Source organism: Trachemys scripta, chromosome 6, assembly GCF_013100865.1.
Source record: "Trachemys scripta elegans isolate TJP31775 chromosome 6, CAS_Tse_1.0, whole genome shotgun sequence".
Lineage (NCBI taxonomy): Eukaryota > Metazoa > Chordata > Testudines > Emydidae > Trachemys > Trachemys scripta.
The window spans coordinates 120,870,069-120,888,044 of NC_048303.1; the positions used below are offsets into that span (position 1 = coordinate 120,870,069).

Consider the following 17,976-nt stretch of genomic DNA (forward strand, 5'->3'; position numbering starts at 1 on the left):
GTAAACCATCTTAGGGTGTGTGCTCTTAGATGGCTTATTGGTTCAGGATGTGCATTGGTAACAACCTAATGTACAACTTGAAGTAGCTTGTTGTTATTAGAGTACAGCTTCATTCTTTTTAAAACCATTCTTCTATCTCAGTCCCGGCACTTGCGTTACATAGTTCCTCCCAGCTAGCAGATGGACAGTGATATGTCTTAAGCTTTTCTTTTCTCCTCCCTCTCTCCCAGTTCCCTGAGCTTAGAAACCCACTTCTCCCTTTTTCTGTTCCCCCGGAACCTCGCTGCCTTATTAGTAACAGATAGTGGCCAGACAGCTGCTTTAAGTTTTCAGTTACTTATTGAAACAGTCAGGCTGCAACTCTAGTGGGGGGTTTTATTTGCTGTTTTTTTTTTCCCCCCAGCGGAAAAAGGGCAGCTGTGCTGAGAGGGAGAAATGAGAGGGCAGTTAAGTTGTTTTCCCTTCCTCTGCCTCTCCTTTCCCTTGATCTGTCGCCTTGGTTCTGCGTCCTTGCAATGGTGCAGTATTTCCAGTGTGATATGTGCAAGCTCCACTGAAGCAGTTGCCATGCCAGTTAAGACAGTAGGCTGGGCTCAGGAGATCCAGATTCAGCTTTCACTTCTGCCACATGCTCCCTGCGTGAATTTGAGCAACTCACCTAATTGCTCTGTGCCTCAGTTACCCTGTTTCTGAAGCTGTTGGCTGCTTCCTCAACTCACAAGGGTATTGAGGATAAATCATTTACATGGGAGAAGTGAAGTGTTTTGATATCGGGCTCCATAGCGAAGCCTGTACGTGAATAAAAATATTCTACTACCGAAAGAGTCTGCCCAGTTCAGTGTGATTTCGTCATTCCTTGGAAGCGCTCAGCACGTAATCTCTCCATACCTGAACTCAGCTAGGCAAGAAGTGGGAGCCAGAGGTGTTGTCCCTTTAAACTATAGGTCAACCAGGCAGCAATATGCAGTCAGATTGGGCAACTGTTTCCTCTGATTATTCATACTATTATTTCAGCTTTTTTCTGTCTAAAACAAAATATTTATCATGCTGTGAGTGCAGCTGCAGGATGGATTAAGAACTGGGTCATGAAGATTTAGATAACCTGAACAGAGCTTTCTTATACAGTTCAAAAAGTACTTACCTGGGATCAAACTCTGAAAGGAATGTTTTCCAAGAGCCTGTAATTGTGAGGGAAGGGGAGGTAAAGATTCTCAATCCCTCTTGCTAGAACTATATGGTGGGATAGTGATAACATTTTATGTCCAAAAAAAAAAAAAAAAATTGCATTTGTAGGGGAGCTCCTTTGAACAATGAGTTTTTAAAAAGCACAAACTCCACTTTCTGCAGGCGCTGTTGAATTTGGCAGAACGATTGGGAGAAGCCAAACCACGAGGACTGACAAAGGCAGACATAGAACAGCTTCCATCTTACAGGTTCAATCCAAACAACCACCAGTCAGAACAGACTTTGTAAGTGCATTGCTTTTGCCTCTCAGTTTAAAATGCTTTATAGGTAATTTTGATCCTTCTAGGTTGGAGTCCATATTTGCCAGTATTGTAACATACGTGCTCAAAATGCACATCAAACGGTATGTGCCTTTTTAAATTTTCCAGCCCAGATAATAATTACCCTGACTTTGAAAGCTCATACATTCCTACATGAAATTTGGGATGTTTTAAGGTTTAAAATGATGAGTAGGTAAACTTGGAACAGTTTTTAAAAGTTGTCCAGTTATTTATTCAGTTTGCTACATTAAAGGAACATCGCCAACTTGAAATTTACCCTGTATCAAAAGTGGTTTCAGGCACTGTCCCTACCGCTGAAAGCCCTGGCCAGTTTTTGTGGTTTACACATTTTCCTGTTAATCTGTTTATCTGTTCTATTTGGAAGACCACACAAACAAAAGGAGAAAATGATTATACATGGGAGGCAGTGAAAGTGACCATACACAAAGTGCTGTCAGATATATAAAGTAAACACACTGGAAGAAAAAAAAACAGGCCTTTTTTCAGACTTCTAGTTACAACAGTCTTAGGTATTACTTGTAACGAGAAGTAGGGAATAGATTTTCAGGTGGAAATGTTTTTTGCTTTAAGTTGACGATGTTTCAACCATGATGAATCTGTTTTAAGAAAACATATGACTGAACAGAAATATAAATTAAAGGGGGAATTTCTAAAAAGAAGTAATCTGCACTGACTAATCTTCAGCAGCTCATCGCAAACTTTAATATTCTTATGAATTACTGTAACACAATCTTGCTTGTGCTATTGATTGGGGTGGTGAAGATGCTCTGTGGTAGGAGCATTAGCCCTTCTCTATGCTGAGGTTTGAAGCCAAGGTAAGCGGCAGTGGAGCAGCTCTGTTTACAGTGGCACAGCCGCTCTACACGAGAGGTTTGTACTCATGCCGCTCCGTGTAGCTACTCCTACTAAAAACCCCATCGCAAGCACAACCTATAAGTTGTCTATAGAATGCCAATTTGTTGTTGTTGAATAGCAAATAACTTCAAACTCTGCAATCTTTTTTTTTAGGTGCGTAGTATGCATGTGTGATTTTGAGTCAAGGCAGCTACTTAGAGTCTTACCTTGTAACCACGAGTTCCATGCCAAGTGTGTCGATAAATGGCTTAAGGTAAAAAAAAAAAATCTGTTTCAGTGAGAATTTATAATGGCCTAGTTTGTAGTTGTATTTATTTTCAGTTGCATTTCATCTCTTGTTTCATCTCTTATTTTTCCTTTCTGATATTTAGGCTACAAAAGCCAACAGACTGAAAGTGCTGCCTCCTTTTCCAATAGCATTATTTTCTAGTAGTTGATGAAGGGAGATTATGTGAAATCTATATCAAAACTAGTGTCATTAAAAAACTGACATGAAGAGAATTATCTTGACCAACAAATGTAGTTCATTTTCAGTTGGACATAACCATGCCTGTATTAATATAATTTTATGATAAAGTAGGAAAGTTCAAAGTAGAGTATGAGATTTGTGAGTGGTCTGAATACTGCTTATGTCTCTTGCTTAAGCAGGAATTGATATTAACTGAAAGTGAAACTATCAGAAATCTTTCTAGCTCTTTTATATAAATGTAAAGTCTGGGGGCGGGGAGAAAAATATATAACTGGTCAAATTTCTCACAAAATTAAGGCTTTACACATGAAATAAGATATATATCTTTCAAAACAAGTTATTTTAAAAAATATGAAGACCCTAAAATCAGGACAACACGATAAGATCAGAGATTAGGACAACACCATACAGAAGGTGAAAAGTGCAGGGTACAATTAGTTAGGTAGAAGATGATATACAGAGACAGATCTCTGCAAGCTGCATTATCCAGACCTACTGCCAGCAAGGTATTGTTTCCCATCTTGTCTCACATTTTTAGTACTTTGTTCTATTCTGATTAATTTATTCTCTATTTTAATCTTTTCCATAATAGATCTCTGGTTACAGCAACCCAATGAGAGAGAGAGAGAGAAATATGAAATAATCATTAGAGAATAGTACAGCCACTGTCTTAACATTGTATCTGTTTTAAGATGCATTTTCTTAAAAACATGGCATTCTTATAGATCAGGGGTCTCAAACACGCGGGCCGCAGGCTCTTGTGTGTGGCCCGCCAAGCTCCCCGCCCCTCTGCCTACCCGTGGGATTGCCTCCTGATGCTGCAAGTGTCGTGCTGCTCTCTGAAGCAGCCAGCAGCACGCCCCTTCGGGCCGGGGGGAGGGGGAAGGAGGCAGAGGGCTCCGGCATTGCCTCCAGCCAGGCACCGCCCTCCATAGCTCCCATTGGCCGGAAACAGGGAACCGCAGCCAATGGGAGCTTCGTGGGAGGTACCTAGAAGAGCGGCAAGAGCTGCACAAGCAGGGAAGCCTGAGCCCCTCCCCCAGGGGCTGCAGGGACATGGTTCCAGCTGCCTCCTAGAACAGAGCAGCATGGAGCCGGGGCCAAAGCAGGCAGGGAGCCTGCCCTGGCCCCAGTGAGCGCTGCTGCCACCCCGGAGCCGCTCTAGGTAAGTGGCACCAGGCTGGAGCTCACACCCTGAACCCCTCCTACACCCCCAGCTCCCTGCCCTGAGCCCCCTGCCACATCCCACACCCTTCCTGCACCCTTTCTGCACCCCCTGGGGGCAGCGTTGGGGACTTCAGGGAAGGGATTGGAATGAGGCAGGGAAGGGGCGGGGCCTAATTGGAAGGGGTGGAGTGGGGGCGGGGCCAGAGGCAGCGGAGGGTGGGGTTCAGTGATGTGGCCCTCAGGCCAATGCACTAGTCCTCATGCAGCCCTCGGGGTCATCTGAGTTTGAGACCCCTGTTATAGATCATACACAGCCTAACATACACAGAGAGAGTACTACATTGGTAGGCTTCTGAGAGTCAAGAAAATAGCTGCTTTATCATGCTTACTGCAGAATATCTTTAAGGTGGTAGTCAGTAATAGTCTGGTTGATGAATATACCTTCTCTTGGATAGTTAGTTCAATACTAAACAAATGTGCATGAATAAAAGACTGGGATTTAGAGGCATGCTACTAGATCAGATACTCATGCTCTGAGATTGTGGAATGGGTGCCCTACATTAAATTTAGGGCCAAACGTAACTTCAGATAGTCTAAAGCTTGTACAAAACCTAAGACCAGTAATAAAGTTTCCATACATTAATTTAAATTTCCAGTGGAAACCATTTGTATGCAATAGGTGTTCTGCAATATTCTGAACCCAAACATTGCAGCATTATGATAGTGTCTAATGTTTTTAGTAGCAAACTGAGAAAAATGTAAAGAATAAGGGTTATGCCTACACCAGATGTTTTTACTCCGGCTACATCTACCCTTGCAGATGTAGAGCGGTCAGAGACAGCAGCAGGGAAAGCGCTGCTGTGTGTTCACATTGTCAGCTGCAAGCGCGGTGGCGTGGCCACATTAGCAGCTCTTGCAATGCCACAAAGAGCAGTGCATTGTGGTAGCTATTCCAGTGTGTAAGTGGCTGCAACGTGCTTTGGAAGGGGTTTGTAATGCCTAATGGGGCAGGCACAGCATCACATGATGCAGGTTTCCCAATCCCATTGTTCCAGGGCATCCTACTAGATTGTCAGCTGCTTTTCAAATGGGGAGGTGGAGTGTGACAGGGAGTGTGTTGCGTGTATGTGCGGGGAGAGACAGTGTGTTTTGGGGGCAGTGTGTGTCAGCATGCTGTCTTGTAAGTTCAGACAGCGGCAAGGGGAAGGGGAAAACCCCGACATCAGCCCCCACCCTCTGCCCCTCTCTCTCTCTCGCACACACGCCTGTCTCTGCAGCAGGAGCATTCCACAGTAATGGTTTGCTTTGTGTCCCAGAGCAGATAAGCATGCGGGCTGTCAGAAACAGAGCTTTGAAAGGGGATATCCGCATGCCTGCAGCAGAGTTCAAAACAATGACACGAGTGGCCACTTGACTTCAAGGGATTATGGGACATTTCCGGAGGCCAATCACAGCGCAGTAATGCAACACGTCATCCACATTGACATCCCAGCGCTTCAGCCAGGACGCAGCAAGCTCTGTGCTTCTTGTGGAGGTGGATTACCGGGGCGCTCCAGCCGCGGAGTCCAGGCGCTCTAGGTGCCTTGCCAGTGTGGAAACCTCAGGAGTTAGGGCGCCCGGGGCTGATTCAATGCACTCTAACTTCCAAGTGTAGACAAGGTCTCAGTGTTTGACAATTAACTGGAGATACTTAACATGTTTGTAAGGGCACTCCCCATACAGTCCATCCCACTCTTACCAGTCCCATGCATTTGTAGCCTGGGCCAAATGTGTGGGAGGTGTCCACACTAGCCTTTGCAAATCTGTTAAGTACTTCAAGTGAGTTGGCAATTCAAAAGTCTAGTGAAGACAAAACCCTAAGAAAACAGTATAGTGAAAAATCAGATTTTGAAAATGTTTCCAGTAGCATTGATCTAAGGTGATTTATTTACTATAGATAGGGCCCTACCAAATTCGCAGCTGTGAAAAACGTGTCACAGACCATGAAATCTGGTCTTCCCCTGTGAAATCTGGTCTTTTGTGGGCTCTTACCCTATATTTTATACAGATTTCAGGTGGGAGACCAGAGTTGCTCAAATTGGGGGTCCTGATGCAAAAGGGAGTCGCAGGGCAGGTCACAAGGTTATTGGCGGGAGGGTTGTGGTACGGCTACTCTTACTTCTGCGCTACTGGTGGTGCTGCTTTCAGAGCTCGGCAACTGGAGAGCGGTGGCTGCTGGCCGGGAACCCATCTCTGAAGGCTGAACCACCGCCAGCAGCCGCACAGGGTGGCATGCCCTGCCAGCAGCCACCGCTCGCCAGCTGCCCACCTCTGAAGGCAGCAGCACCACCACCACCCACGGTGCAGAAGTAAGGGTAGCAGTACCGCAACCCCTCCCTCCCCCCAATAATAAACTTGTGATTTCCCCCCCGGCCCCTCCCACAACTCCTTTTTGGGTCAGGATCCCTACATTTACAACACTGTGAAATTTCAGATTTAAATAGCTGAAATCATGAAATTTACAATTTTAAAAATCCAATGACCAAAAATTGACCAAAGTGGACAGTGAATTTGGTAGGGCCCTAACTATAGATAAGGGGATTTGATGATGGTGTCCCTTAAACAACTTAAAAATCACTTCAATAGCAACTTTTGTACCTATTTTTGTTACTGGTAACATCTCAAGGTTGGTCTACATGAGAAAAATTTTCCTAGTCAGTGTTGGTTTGGTTTAAAAAAAAAAAAAAATAATCACAGCCTTGTTGTTCTACTGGTATAGGGATTATACAATTCTACTGGTATAAAGATGTCTTATACCATTAGAGTTTGTCGCTTCCCAAACTGGAATAAACTCTACCAGTGGTATAAGCACTTCTATGCCAGTATAATTGCATCGACATAGGGTGGAGGGATGTTGCCGCTTTTATTCCAATATAGTTAAAGCAGAAAACCTTTCTAGGGTAGAGAAGCCCCTCGGAAGAGATCAAAAAATTAAATATTTTCCTTTTGTCCATTTTATATTCTGTGCATTTGACAGCTTTCTTTGTATGTTGTCAGTTTCACTGTATTCTTTGAGTGATGGTCCCTATTGTATGCCACTGAGGGTTATATGCATGCATTTGGAGCCAGAGATTTTGAAACTAGTAGTGTCCGTTGGGCCGCACATGCACCCTTGCTCCGCCTCATGGTTTCGTCCAAGGTGATAAAGGGCGGAGCGGACCGACTGCGCCTTCCGTTCCCTCTCCCCACCACATGGTTTGAGTTGGAGCCTCTACTGTTCTCTCATCTCTTGTGACACTACTAAAAAAAGAAAATGGTTTATTCCTGTGTATAGTTAGTATTTTGTTATTTTTTGTAGTAATTTTAGTGTTAGTAGTAGTCGTTTTTAGGATTTTAAGGCCTTTGGGGCGCTGTTTTACCAGTTGCCGCCCCAGCCCCCATGCCTGGGTACTGGACTATGCCGAAGACACCGAGGTTCAAGATCTGCACCTCCTGCCCTAACTCACTTTCAACCAGTGATGAGCACCAGTGCTGCCTTTACTGCTTGGGAGAAGCTCCCATTGCATACAGGTGCAGTATCTGCTTCTCCTTCCCAAGCCGTACTCAGGAAAGCTGGGCTCTCTGCCTCAAGAAGCCCCTCACGGAGGTTGTCATCAGGCTGCAGTCGGATCCAGGCTAGGGAACACCACCTCCCCCTCCATAGACTGAGCAAGCTAGGAATGCACCTCCTACCGCGGAGCTCAATTCCGTGCTGAGGCCTAGCCATGAGGCAAGGAAGCATGCGCATAAGAATGGCAGCCTTTCTCCAGGCCCAAGAAGGATACTGCTCTGTCCACCAGTTCCAGCCATGCAGAACTGGCATGTTCCAAGGCTCAAGCACAATAAGAAGCCGCACAGAACGTCTGATCTGCCCACCGAGCTGCAAACTCCTTCCAGGTCAGCACCGCCAAAGTCAAGGGAGTCTTCGGTTCCTAGGCAATTCTCCTTTTCAGTGCCCGTTCTGGCTGTGGTTCCGACTGCAGAGAGCGTGTCACTGACACAGGGAAGACTCTTATGAACTCTTGCCTTGGCAGAGGTGAGGTCTCCATTCCCTCCTAGGAGAGTATGCTTCCCCACGTTAGACTTGCCTCTTTCGGGCCAGGTTCCTGCCTGCTCCCCAACGACTCCCGTGGTTCCAATAGCACCATCGTTTGAACCGGGCTCTGACTTCTCTGCATCAGAGAACTCGGGACAGAAAGCAGGGTCCGCCCCTCCTCTATCATCAGTATGCCTACCCTAAGGTCCTGCCAATTCATTGGCAATACCCTCCCTTTGCCAAGCCCTGGCGTTGTTGGTATCCCACTCCTAGGGACTGTACATAGCAACTACCGGATCCGCCTGTTGGCCATACTGGCGGTTGTGGCCACAGTATCTGCCATTGGAGTCTTCCCGCTCTGCTTGTGAGGAGTCTCCAATCTCGCCCCTTTGACTATCATCGAGCAGGTGTTCAGAACCACTGTTGGAGGATGCACCACTTAGTCCGACTCCAATGGTACTGACGGAACTGGAGCAATTCCCCTCGTCATCCCCGGATGCCATGGTGTCTTCGACTCCCTCTTTGCCGCCAATTTCAAGAACTGCTGCGTAGGGTGGCGATTGCCCTCCACATCCCACTGGAGGAAGTACAAGACCAGCAACACCAGCTTCTTGACATCGTACACACCTCAGTACTGGCCAGAGTGGCTCTACCGATCAGTGATTCCATTTTTCAACCAGAACGGACTGTATGGCACACTCCAGCTAGCTGCAAACCCACTCCCAAGGGGCGGAAAAGAGGTACTATGCCCCTCTGAAGAGGTCTGAGTTTTTCTTCTCTCGCCCCTTAGTCAAATTCCCTTATTGTTCAGGCAGCAATGGAACAGGCTCAGCAGCAACACCCATGCTCCACCCCGGCAGACAAGAAGGGCAAGCGACTGGACCTTCTGGGTTGTAAAGTCTTCTCCTCTATCAGCACACAATTTCGCATTTCCAATTACTTGGCTCTGTTCACGAAGTACTACTTCCTTACCTACAGCAAGCTGGTGGATTTCACAGACAAACTGCCCCTGCAGGATCTAGCTGGCTTCCAGCCTATCCTACAGGAGGGGAAATTGGTTGCGAGAACAACACTCCAGGCTGCAGTGGATGTGGTGGATACTTCTTCGTGCACAATGGCTACAGGGATCGTCATGCGTAGGGAGTCGTGGCCACATTTGTCCAGGTTCCCGAGGGAAGTCTAGACCACCATAGAGGATCTACCTTTCATTGAATCTCAGCTCTTCAATCAGAAGACTGAGTGACTCCCTCAGACTCCAGCGCCACTCTGCGATCGCTGGTTATCTACACACCAGCACCCAAACGCAAATTCTACTGCTCACCTCTGACGCAGCGATTTAGAGCTTCCCAGTTCTTCCACCAGCAGCCTTATGAGTCTCCTTGCAAATGGCAGAAGACCCAATGAGCTGTCATCCTGGTTCATCTTCACAACCTTCAGCGTCTCATACTCAGTCTTTGCAGAAGCATTATTTCACAATGCAACCAGAGAGCCATCAATTACCCTGTCTCACATTGTGCACCTGACGCATCCCCTTCGGGAGCATCTAGCACTCTTTTTTTACCAGCTTGGAGTGTGATAACAGACAAGTGGGTCCTGGATGTCATTCAACATGGCTATACAATTGAGTTCACAACACTACCTCACCCACGTCCTCTGCCTTAGCCCCGCCTCGGGAACCATTTTCACAACAGTATCCTTGCCCAGGAAGTGGACTCCCTACTGCAAAGAGGAGCAATAGAACCTACGATGTATCAGGGCGGTGGTCCCCAAGAAGAAGGGTGGGTGGAGGCTGATCTTGGATCTCGACCATCTCAACCATTTCATATGCAAGCCAAAGTTTCGTATGGTCACCCTAGCAGCCAGCATGCCTTTCTAAGAAGGAGGCATGTGGTGTATGGCTCTCGATATGCGAAACGCTTTCATGTGACTATCCATCCTGCCCACAGTTGTTTCCTGAGATTCACAGATAACCTTCATAACTTTCAGTACATCTACTGTTTGGACCCACCACTGCTCCACAGGTTTTCACCAAGATTTTCTCAGTAGTGGCGGCCCAGGCCCGGTGCTAAGGGGTCCTTACATTCCTTTTCTTGACGATTGGCTGCTGGCAGTGAGATTAAAAAAGAGAAGCTTGAGCCTTCATGCTGCTCACACTCCTCTCCTCCCTGGGGATGAGTGTACACGTCAATAAATCAACTTTGGATTCCACACATCTCCTAGAATTCATTGGGCCCACATCAACGCGTTCTCAGCACGTGCCTCCCTGCCATAGGACAGGTTCCAGACCCTACAAGAGTTAATTTCCATGGTGCTCTCCAGCTTTTCTGTTCTGGCCAGGACTTGCCTTTCTGTTCTTGGCCACATGGTGGCTTGCACGTATGTGACTGCCTTGGCCCATCTCTGCTTTGGCTGCCCACAACCATGGCTTCCGAGTCTGTTCCCCAACGTGCCACACCATGGACTTTCTGCTATTGGTTCCCAACAATATCTTTTCCCTCCAGTGGTGGACGGACTCAGGCCGGGTCTACACCGGGATGCCATTCTTTCAGCCCTCTCCATGAACAGTGATCATCATGGATGCATTGCTTGTTGGATGGGGCGCCCACCTGGATGAGCGCATTGATTCAGGGGACCTGGACTGCTCAGGAATGTCAGATTCACATCAACATCCTGGAACTTCGCAGAGCATTCCTCTGATCCATCTATTCCAGTCACGTTCTCATCATGTTGGACAACACCACCACAGTTTACTACATCACCAAGCAAGGCACGAGGTCGCCTGTGCTTTGCGTGGAGGCTGTTTGTCTTTGGGATTGAAAAGCCCAACCTGAGTGCACCTGGATGGCTCAGAAATCAGAAGACAATGAAAAGGAACCCAAATTATTTTTTCCAAATCCCATGATTTTTAAGCCGCTCATAGGGGATTTTTTAGGCCTGATTCCTGATTGTTGAACACTTGGGTTTGGCAATACTGTGTGTTATATTTTTTAAAATCCCAAACCATAAGTAAATAGTTGTAATCCATCTTGTTTCTGGTGACATTATCAAAACCTCTCCGTTTTTGCTATAAGGCTTTCACAAAAAGCCCCTAGGTAGAACCACTCAGTTTTAACTAAATGGTATTTAGAAGATCTCAGTAGAAAGTTTCTTTAGAATACTTTTGAGAAAGGTTACAGTACATCATCTAATGGTATGTGTATGCTTATGTTTAAGAAAATTAATTTGCTTCAAGTAACTGCACATTAAGTGAAGTTTCCATTCATGACCTGCACTTCAGTATGCACCTCCAGTTCCTACTTAAACCATTGAGAGTGATGTTCAGATAAGGAGAAGGAGACCAAATTCCATGAAATACAGCAGAATGCAATGCATTTTACTGATTCATTATGGTATTTCACATGGGAAAATGCTCTACTGCTAAAATTTGTAGAACTGTTAATATAGCATTACAGGAACATGAATAATTTGATTTATGTTGATATTAAGATGTTAGTTATTGTTTATTTAGTCTGGTTTTGTGGATTAGTTTTCTATAATTTGCTTTCAGTAACTACAATGTATTGATACTACCACTAGATGTCATATTTAATACTACAGATAGCAAACACTGAAATATAATCTTGAGGAGTATATCTCAGTGTTGTTCAGCTCTTAAACAGTATAAATTAGGAAAAGACAGTTTTATTCTAAAAATTATATGGATTAGTTGCATTATGTCTAGAATAGAAGGGTGCAGAACAGATTCTTGCTCTACTACACTTAAAACCTATATTGACATAGCTGTGTCAGTCAAAGTTATGAAAAAAACATCTCCCCAGTGACAGCGATGCCAGCCAAAGCCCCCAGTATAGAGACAGATGCCAGCACCAAACTTAAAAGGGGAGGTGATGTTCCCACACTTACAGGAAAAACTCCTCTGTTGGTATAGGCTGCATCTATACTAGGGTACTGGACTAACATAGGCTTTGCAGTGTACACATAGCCAAAGGTAAGGTGATTGAATTCTCTCAAATGGTTATGAAACCATAATGATACAGGATGAAGTCCACTTGGGTTTTGTGTCTTCCGTTTGCAGCACTGTTTTTCTCATTTCCTCCTAAAATGTCAATGACACTTTGATGCAAGAAGCTGTAGGACAATAATGGTTACTTACAAATGTGATGGAGAGAAAAAATATATATGTTCATTTTTGGTTGCACTAAGAAACGGGAACATTTTTCTACTGATTGTGAAAATACTCAAAACTTGGCCACTTTATGGACATTATTGAAAGTCCAGCCGTTCACTAATCATCAGCGCTGTTGCTTTGATTCAAACCTTAGTGCACCTGTCTAAATAGTTCAAATTGCAAATATCAAATTGGAGAAGAGTCTGGGAGTCTAATTTCCTTTTTTGGGGAGATTTTAATTATAAATGTTATCTGCAGAGTATTTTTGCAATATTGGCTTGCCTCTTTGTAAAGACAGCTTGAAAGTGTTTATCCCTTCATTGTTAAAATTTCTTAAGCAGTATAAGGAATGCAAGTCTCATCTTCCCTGATTTTACTGGGGGTGGGTGTTGCAGGAAATATGCACTTAGGGTATGTCTGCCCAGCACAAAAAAAACCCCTGTGGCAGCAATTTTCAGACTCCCAGTCTACAGACTCAGGCACTCTCTGCAGTGCTAAAAACAGCAGTGTAGGGTTTCGGGCTCTGAAACACATCCCCCTCCCCAGCTTCAGTCCAAGCTCCAGCCTGAGCCCAAATATAGACATAGCTGGTTTTAGCACTGTAGACCAGGGTTCTAAGACTCATTGCTCCACAGGGTTTTGGTATGTAGATGTACCCTGTGAGCGCTCTCCCCTTAACTGAAGGGTGGCAGCACTCATTCTTGAACAGACGTCTTTTTACATATACACCTCTACCTCGATATAACGCTGTCCTCGGGAGCCAAAAAATCTCACCGCGTTATGGGTGAAACTGCGTTATACTGAACTTGCTTTGATCCACCGGAGTGCGCAGCCCCGCCCCCCCGGAGTACTGCTTTACCGCGTTCTATCCGAATTCGTGTTACATCGGGTCGCGTTATATCGAGGTAATGGTGTAGTTCTCCGTACTGTGTTCAACAGGCATTGTTAAAAACAGTCTAACTAAAACTCCCTTCTCTTCAGCTGCTCAGCTTTCAGTGCCTTGTGATGGCATAATGTCATCATTTTCCATAATTCTTTTAGAAAATTCTCATCTCTCCCAATTTGTGGGTGTTTAAAAAAAGGCAAAAATTTTAATTTGGCAGACCTCTTGGGCCACCTTCATGCACAATAAAGAAGCCCAAAAGGGCACAGACCCAATTTATCTTCCTGTTGTGATTCCATTTTGGATTAGTTAGTACATGCCTGTTGTATAGTGTGGTATACGTTGTTATATAAATAAGCATCCTTGTCAATGCACTAAACCTTGTTTTATTTTTGTTTTATAGGCAAATCGTACCTGCCCAATTTGTAGAGCTGATGCTTCAGAAGTGCATCGTGATTCAGAATGACCAATCTAAGAGCACAATTCTAGTTTGGGTGTTCCTAGTCACATGTATAGACGAACTATCCATTGAACTTACCCGTGTGGCTGCCAGCCTTCCCTTTTCACAAAAGGGTCAATGGACCTTTTTTTGCACTGTGTGATTTAATCAATTATAAAGCTTATAATTAGTCTTCACAATTATGGGATTGTTATACTAACCGTGTGATTGGAACTCCAAAGATTTTATTTTCTTTAGCTTAATTTTGTGTGTGCACTAACATTCCCTGGTTTTTGTGTGATCATTCCAAGTGTTGCTGCGAGATTACAGTGGACGTGATCTTTTAGCATGTGCTTTTATAAAAAGTGGTAGCTCCAAACAATATAGCAATCTACCTTATATAGAGCCTTCAGATACTGTGAGTGGGAGCGAATGGTGTGGGTGGGAGTATGTATGCGCACACCAGAGTTTGTGTGGGGTGTGCTAGCGAGTGTGTGCATATGTCTGAGAACCTATATACCAGCATGTACTGAGAACGTATGTGAGTAGTATTAATTATGCTGCAATGTATAATCTTGTGTGTTATTTAAACAGTACTAGTACTGTACACTGGTTTCTTTCCTTGTGTTTGCAGTTGCACACTGAATGCTAAGGGTGCAGCAATTATAGGCATTTAATATTTCCTCCCCAATGTACTTAATGGTATAAAAAGACCTTTTAACTTTTATTCAGACAACTGTTATTGCTTCCCCTTCACTGGCGGTTGTAAATGTACCACTAAAGAGTGCATTGATTGCGCAATACATGATTAATCTTGTTTTTAGCTCATGTCATAAAATCCAAATTTTACATTTGCTGATTTACTGCTAATTTATCAATAGTTGCAGTATCGCACAAAATCAGTTAGCAATATTAACATTGTCAGTTGATCGTTTGAATGTTGATGCGTTTCCGTTTTCCTTTTTAATTCCTCTAGCCAGTTTGAATTATGTTCAGTTGATTTCAGAACACAGGTCAGTTCTGAAGATGCTGAAGTAACATATTCCTCCCCATACACAGAAGCTGAAAGGACATTCAGAGTCTTGTGCAACAGCTCCTCACATTGTTGGCCATTGTACTTGCTAAGTACATAATCATTTAGCTTATAAACTTTTGGCTTTAAATCATTTATGTTCTTTTTCATGTATAAGGGAGTTTGTGTAAGTGGAAGAGAGGCTACCTTTTTAGTCCTGCAGCTTTATGAACAAAATATAATTCTTAGCATTTTCTCAGAGTGGAAGAATTTCTATCTTTGTCCTTGTACCACAGCAAGTTTTTTGTGGTCATTCACTGCCTGGTTCAGATGGCATAGGATGCTGCTTCTTCCCTTCCCTACTAGGTAGTGAGCTTTTGCATGAATAAAAAACTCCCTTGGTTTTTCGGTTAGTAGCCAGAATAGTCCCATTAAGAGAAGAGTGTGTTAGAACACCATCAGGAACAAAGAATGCTGGGAAACAGGAGTTAACCTCCATTCAGCTGCCCTGCAAATGTTCGAGCTGGATTGAAAAATTGGCTTTGTTTAACATTCCAGACTGTTAAAGGTTTTAAAATTTGTTCTTCAGTCAAATATTTAGGTCTACTACGTATGCCATCGTTATTGAAGAGATGCACTGTTTTGCATCACTGTGCTTTCTCCTACATGTCGTGTCATTACTTTGGTTGCAATAGCACAAGTGGCACAATTAGCAATATTGCTGGAACTTGCTGCCAGTCTCAGCTTTTAAGTTTCTGTGTCATTTCTGATGCTTCTGTGTGCTGCTACGCTTTAGTATCAGTTATCTTTTCAGACAGTGTTACATGTTCTCCATGCTGCTTGCCCTTCGTTGAAGGCTCTACAGACCAATCCCAGCTTGTGTTCAGTAAAACAAAATGAAAGCACAATTTTGCCCATGTTTCAGATGCTATTGCCTCTGTTTAGTTACACAAGTAGAACGAAAAACTTGCTTGTCTGTCCATATGTCAGTACCTAACACTAAGTCTATCAAAATTATTACAAAATATACAGTGTACAACAACTTTAAAATGTTCGTTTTCCCCTGGACATGCTAAGGAATGGAACTGTCACAACATGTCACCAAACAAGTTAAATCACATATAGTAAACTTTATTTTTTTAACGAATGAAATCATGTGTTTAAAAAGAAGTGTATGCCACACATCTTATAATACTTAAGGTCTTTTATATAGCTGCAAAAAAATTTCTACCTGTACAGATCTAACCATAACAAACACTACTACACTCAGTATTCACTTCGTTGACGCATGGAAATAAGGCACTTTTCTAAGTTAGATAGAAATGCATAATTAACAAGGCATATTTTACTAATATTGAGGTGAAGTAGTCCTCTTTCCTGAACTGGAGACATCTTGATATGTAATGGCCCTCTTTCCCAGTAAAGTTCCGTGACGCAAGTGGAGATCTAGGAGGCAGTAGGGTCTCATTTGGTAAAATACTGAATTTCATTGTTGCACTCCTGTGGCTGGTCTCTTCTGGAATGTTTCTTTCGTTTGCATGGGACTCTTGCAGATGTGTGCAGACTTGCTTCCTGTGGTTAGTGTGTATAAAAAGCACACATGCATGTGTTCTGAACCAGCTCAGACTGGCGACAACAGACTTCATTGTTGTGGCTGCCATGTCAAAAGAGGAGGGGAAGGGGATTCATGCTCAGCCTTTACTGCCATGTGTTATGCACATTTGTCTAATTCCACAGCCTGCAGTGGTGCCAGGCAGCACCAGAATCCAGTAAAAGGTTTATGTTGGTTACCTTCCTCCCCCCCCCCCCCCCATTTCCCACCTCCCTTCTAAAAACAACAAACTGTTGGCTTTACCATGTTGGCACTGCTGTGTTTTTTGCATGAATTGTCAACTTAATTTGACTTTGTTCTGGTTTTTAATGGATACCAAGGCCTACAGATCTCTCCAAGGTCTAATTTTGTGGGGTTTCTTTACAGAAAGTTTTATGTGCAAAGTAATTTTTTTTGTTGTATACAGTTTTTGTAGTCTCTTGAATGTGATTTTCTCAGCTGTTAACATTACACTTTTTGTAATACTTGGAATGGTGGGATCTACCAATGTGTTGGGTTTTTTTAAACTTACTGAAAATGCATTTTTGACTGAGTTATCTTTAGGCCTTAATAAAAGAGCTGTGTTTTTCCCCCCTTTGGTACATTCAGTTACCTCATTTTGCTATTTGTGTTTCAGATTTGCTAATGATTATGAAAGCTTATGGGTTTTGTTGGAATCATATTTTGTCGAGTGTTTTCTTTAAATCATACTCTATTGTATCAGTTAACATGTAGTTTTAAATGTATTATAAATATCTGTAACCAAATCATTTGAAGGCTTGATAAATTTTTAACAAAATTTGTACATTTTTTATGAGAGTTACTAGTAATGCTTTACTAAGTAGTGCAATGAATTTTTATTTTTAATCCCTGTGCCCAATTTTGGAGTTGAGAGAGTTGTTCAGTAATAAATGTATGATGTACACTTAGTTTTGTCCTGCCTCTTGTTCTCCTGTTGGGGTACATTGTTTACTCTTCGTAGTCTCCATATTTCTATTTTATTGTAAAAACTTTAGAGCTGTACCACTTTGCAACTGGAATTAGGTTTTTTTGCTTCTGACTAATGCTGTTCATATGTAAAACAAGAATTTATTTTCTTTCAGACAAAAAAATCAATATTTGGTTAACGTGTCTGCTTTTAGAAATCTCAGGAAGACCAGTTCAGAGAGCTGCAGTATATCCTTTTTAAAATATTAAAGGTAATTTCAGCAGCATTGTCCTACATTAAATGAATGTGCAAATATGTATAATTGACAGCGCTTTCTGCCTTGATTGAGATCATCTTTCTGAAGGTTTTGCTTAACAGTAAATGGTGTCATAAGGAAACTGGGGGGGGAGTGATTGAAAAATATTGGGCACTTGGGCACTCCTCTGGCATGTTTTAGGTGAATGTCTTAGTGTTTTACAAATGAGGTAAGCTTTGCAACACTCCTGTGAGGTAACATTGTCTCCATGTTAGAGGTGAAGCTGAAGTATAGAGGGTTTGATTTGTTCAGGCTCACAGAAAAAGCTGGTGGAAGGATCAAAACAATTTCTGGATCCTAATCCTATGGTTTAGTGACAGGACCATGTATGGTGAAGCTTAAAATGCAAACTACCTTTTAAAATGGTTTTTAAGTAAGTAGCAGTTAGTCCTCCAGGTTCTAAAGACATATCTTTAAAAATGCAGTTGTCAGGCCCTAAAAGTAATTTTAATAAAGGACCTATATACATTTCTTTTTTGGTTTTGCAGCACTTGTTATAACAAAAGTTCACCAATAAATGGGAATGCTGCTTTATGCAGCATGTGGAGTTGCAACAGTTAGCTACTGA

General features: G+C 43.2%; 1 protein-coding gene across 3 annotated transcripts in view; it reads left to right on the plus strand.

Moving 5' to 3' along the window:
* RNF38 (ring finger protein 38) overlaps window positions 1-17,093 on the plus strand; it is a 200,250-nt gene extending 183,157 nt beyond the window's left edge. For 2 of the 3 annotated variants that reach the window (XR_004646068.1, XR_004646069.1), the window contains 4 exons: window positions 1,348-1,469; window positions 2,535-2,634; window positions 2,753-3,356; window positions 13,526-17,093. Coding sequence is in view for 1 of the 3 variants with exons in the window: in XM_034773162.1 (XP_034629053.1) it covers window positions 1,348-1,469; window positions 2,535-2,634; window positions 13,526-13,588 (285 nt within the window). In the remaining 2 variants the exon portion in view is untranslated. The remainder of the gene's footprint in view (window positions 1-1,347; window positions 1,470-2,534; window positions 2,635-2,752; window positions 3,357-13,525) is intronic. The other variant, XM_034773162.1, reaches the window with a different exon arrangement.
* Window positions 17,094-17,976: the final 883 nt, after the last annotated feature.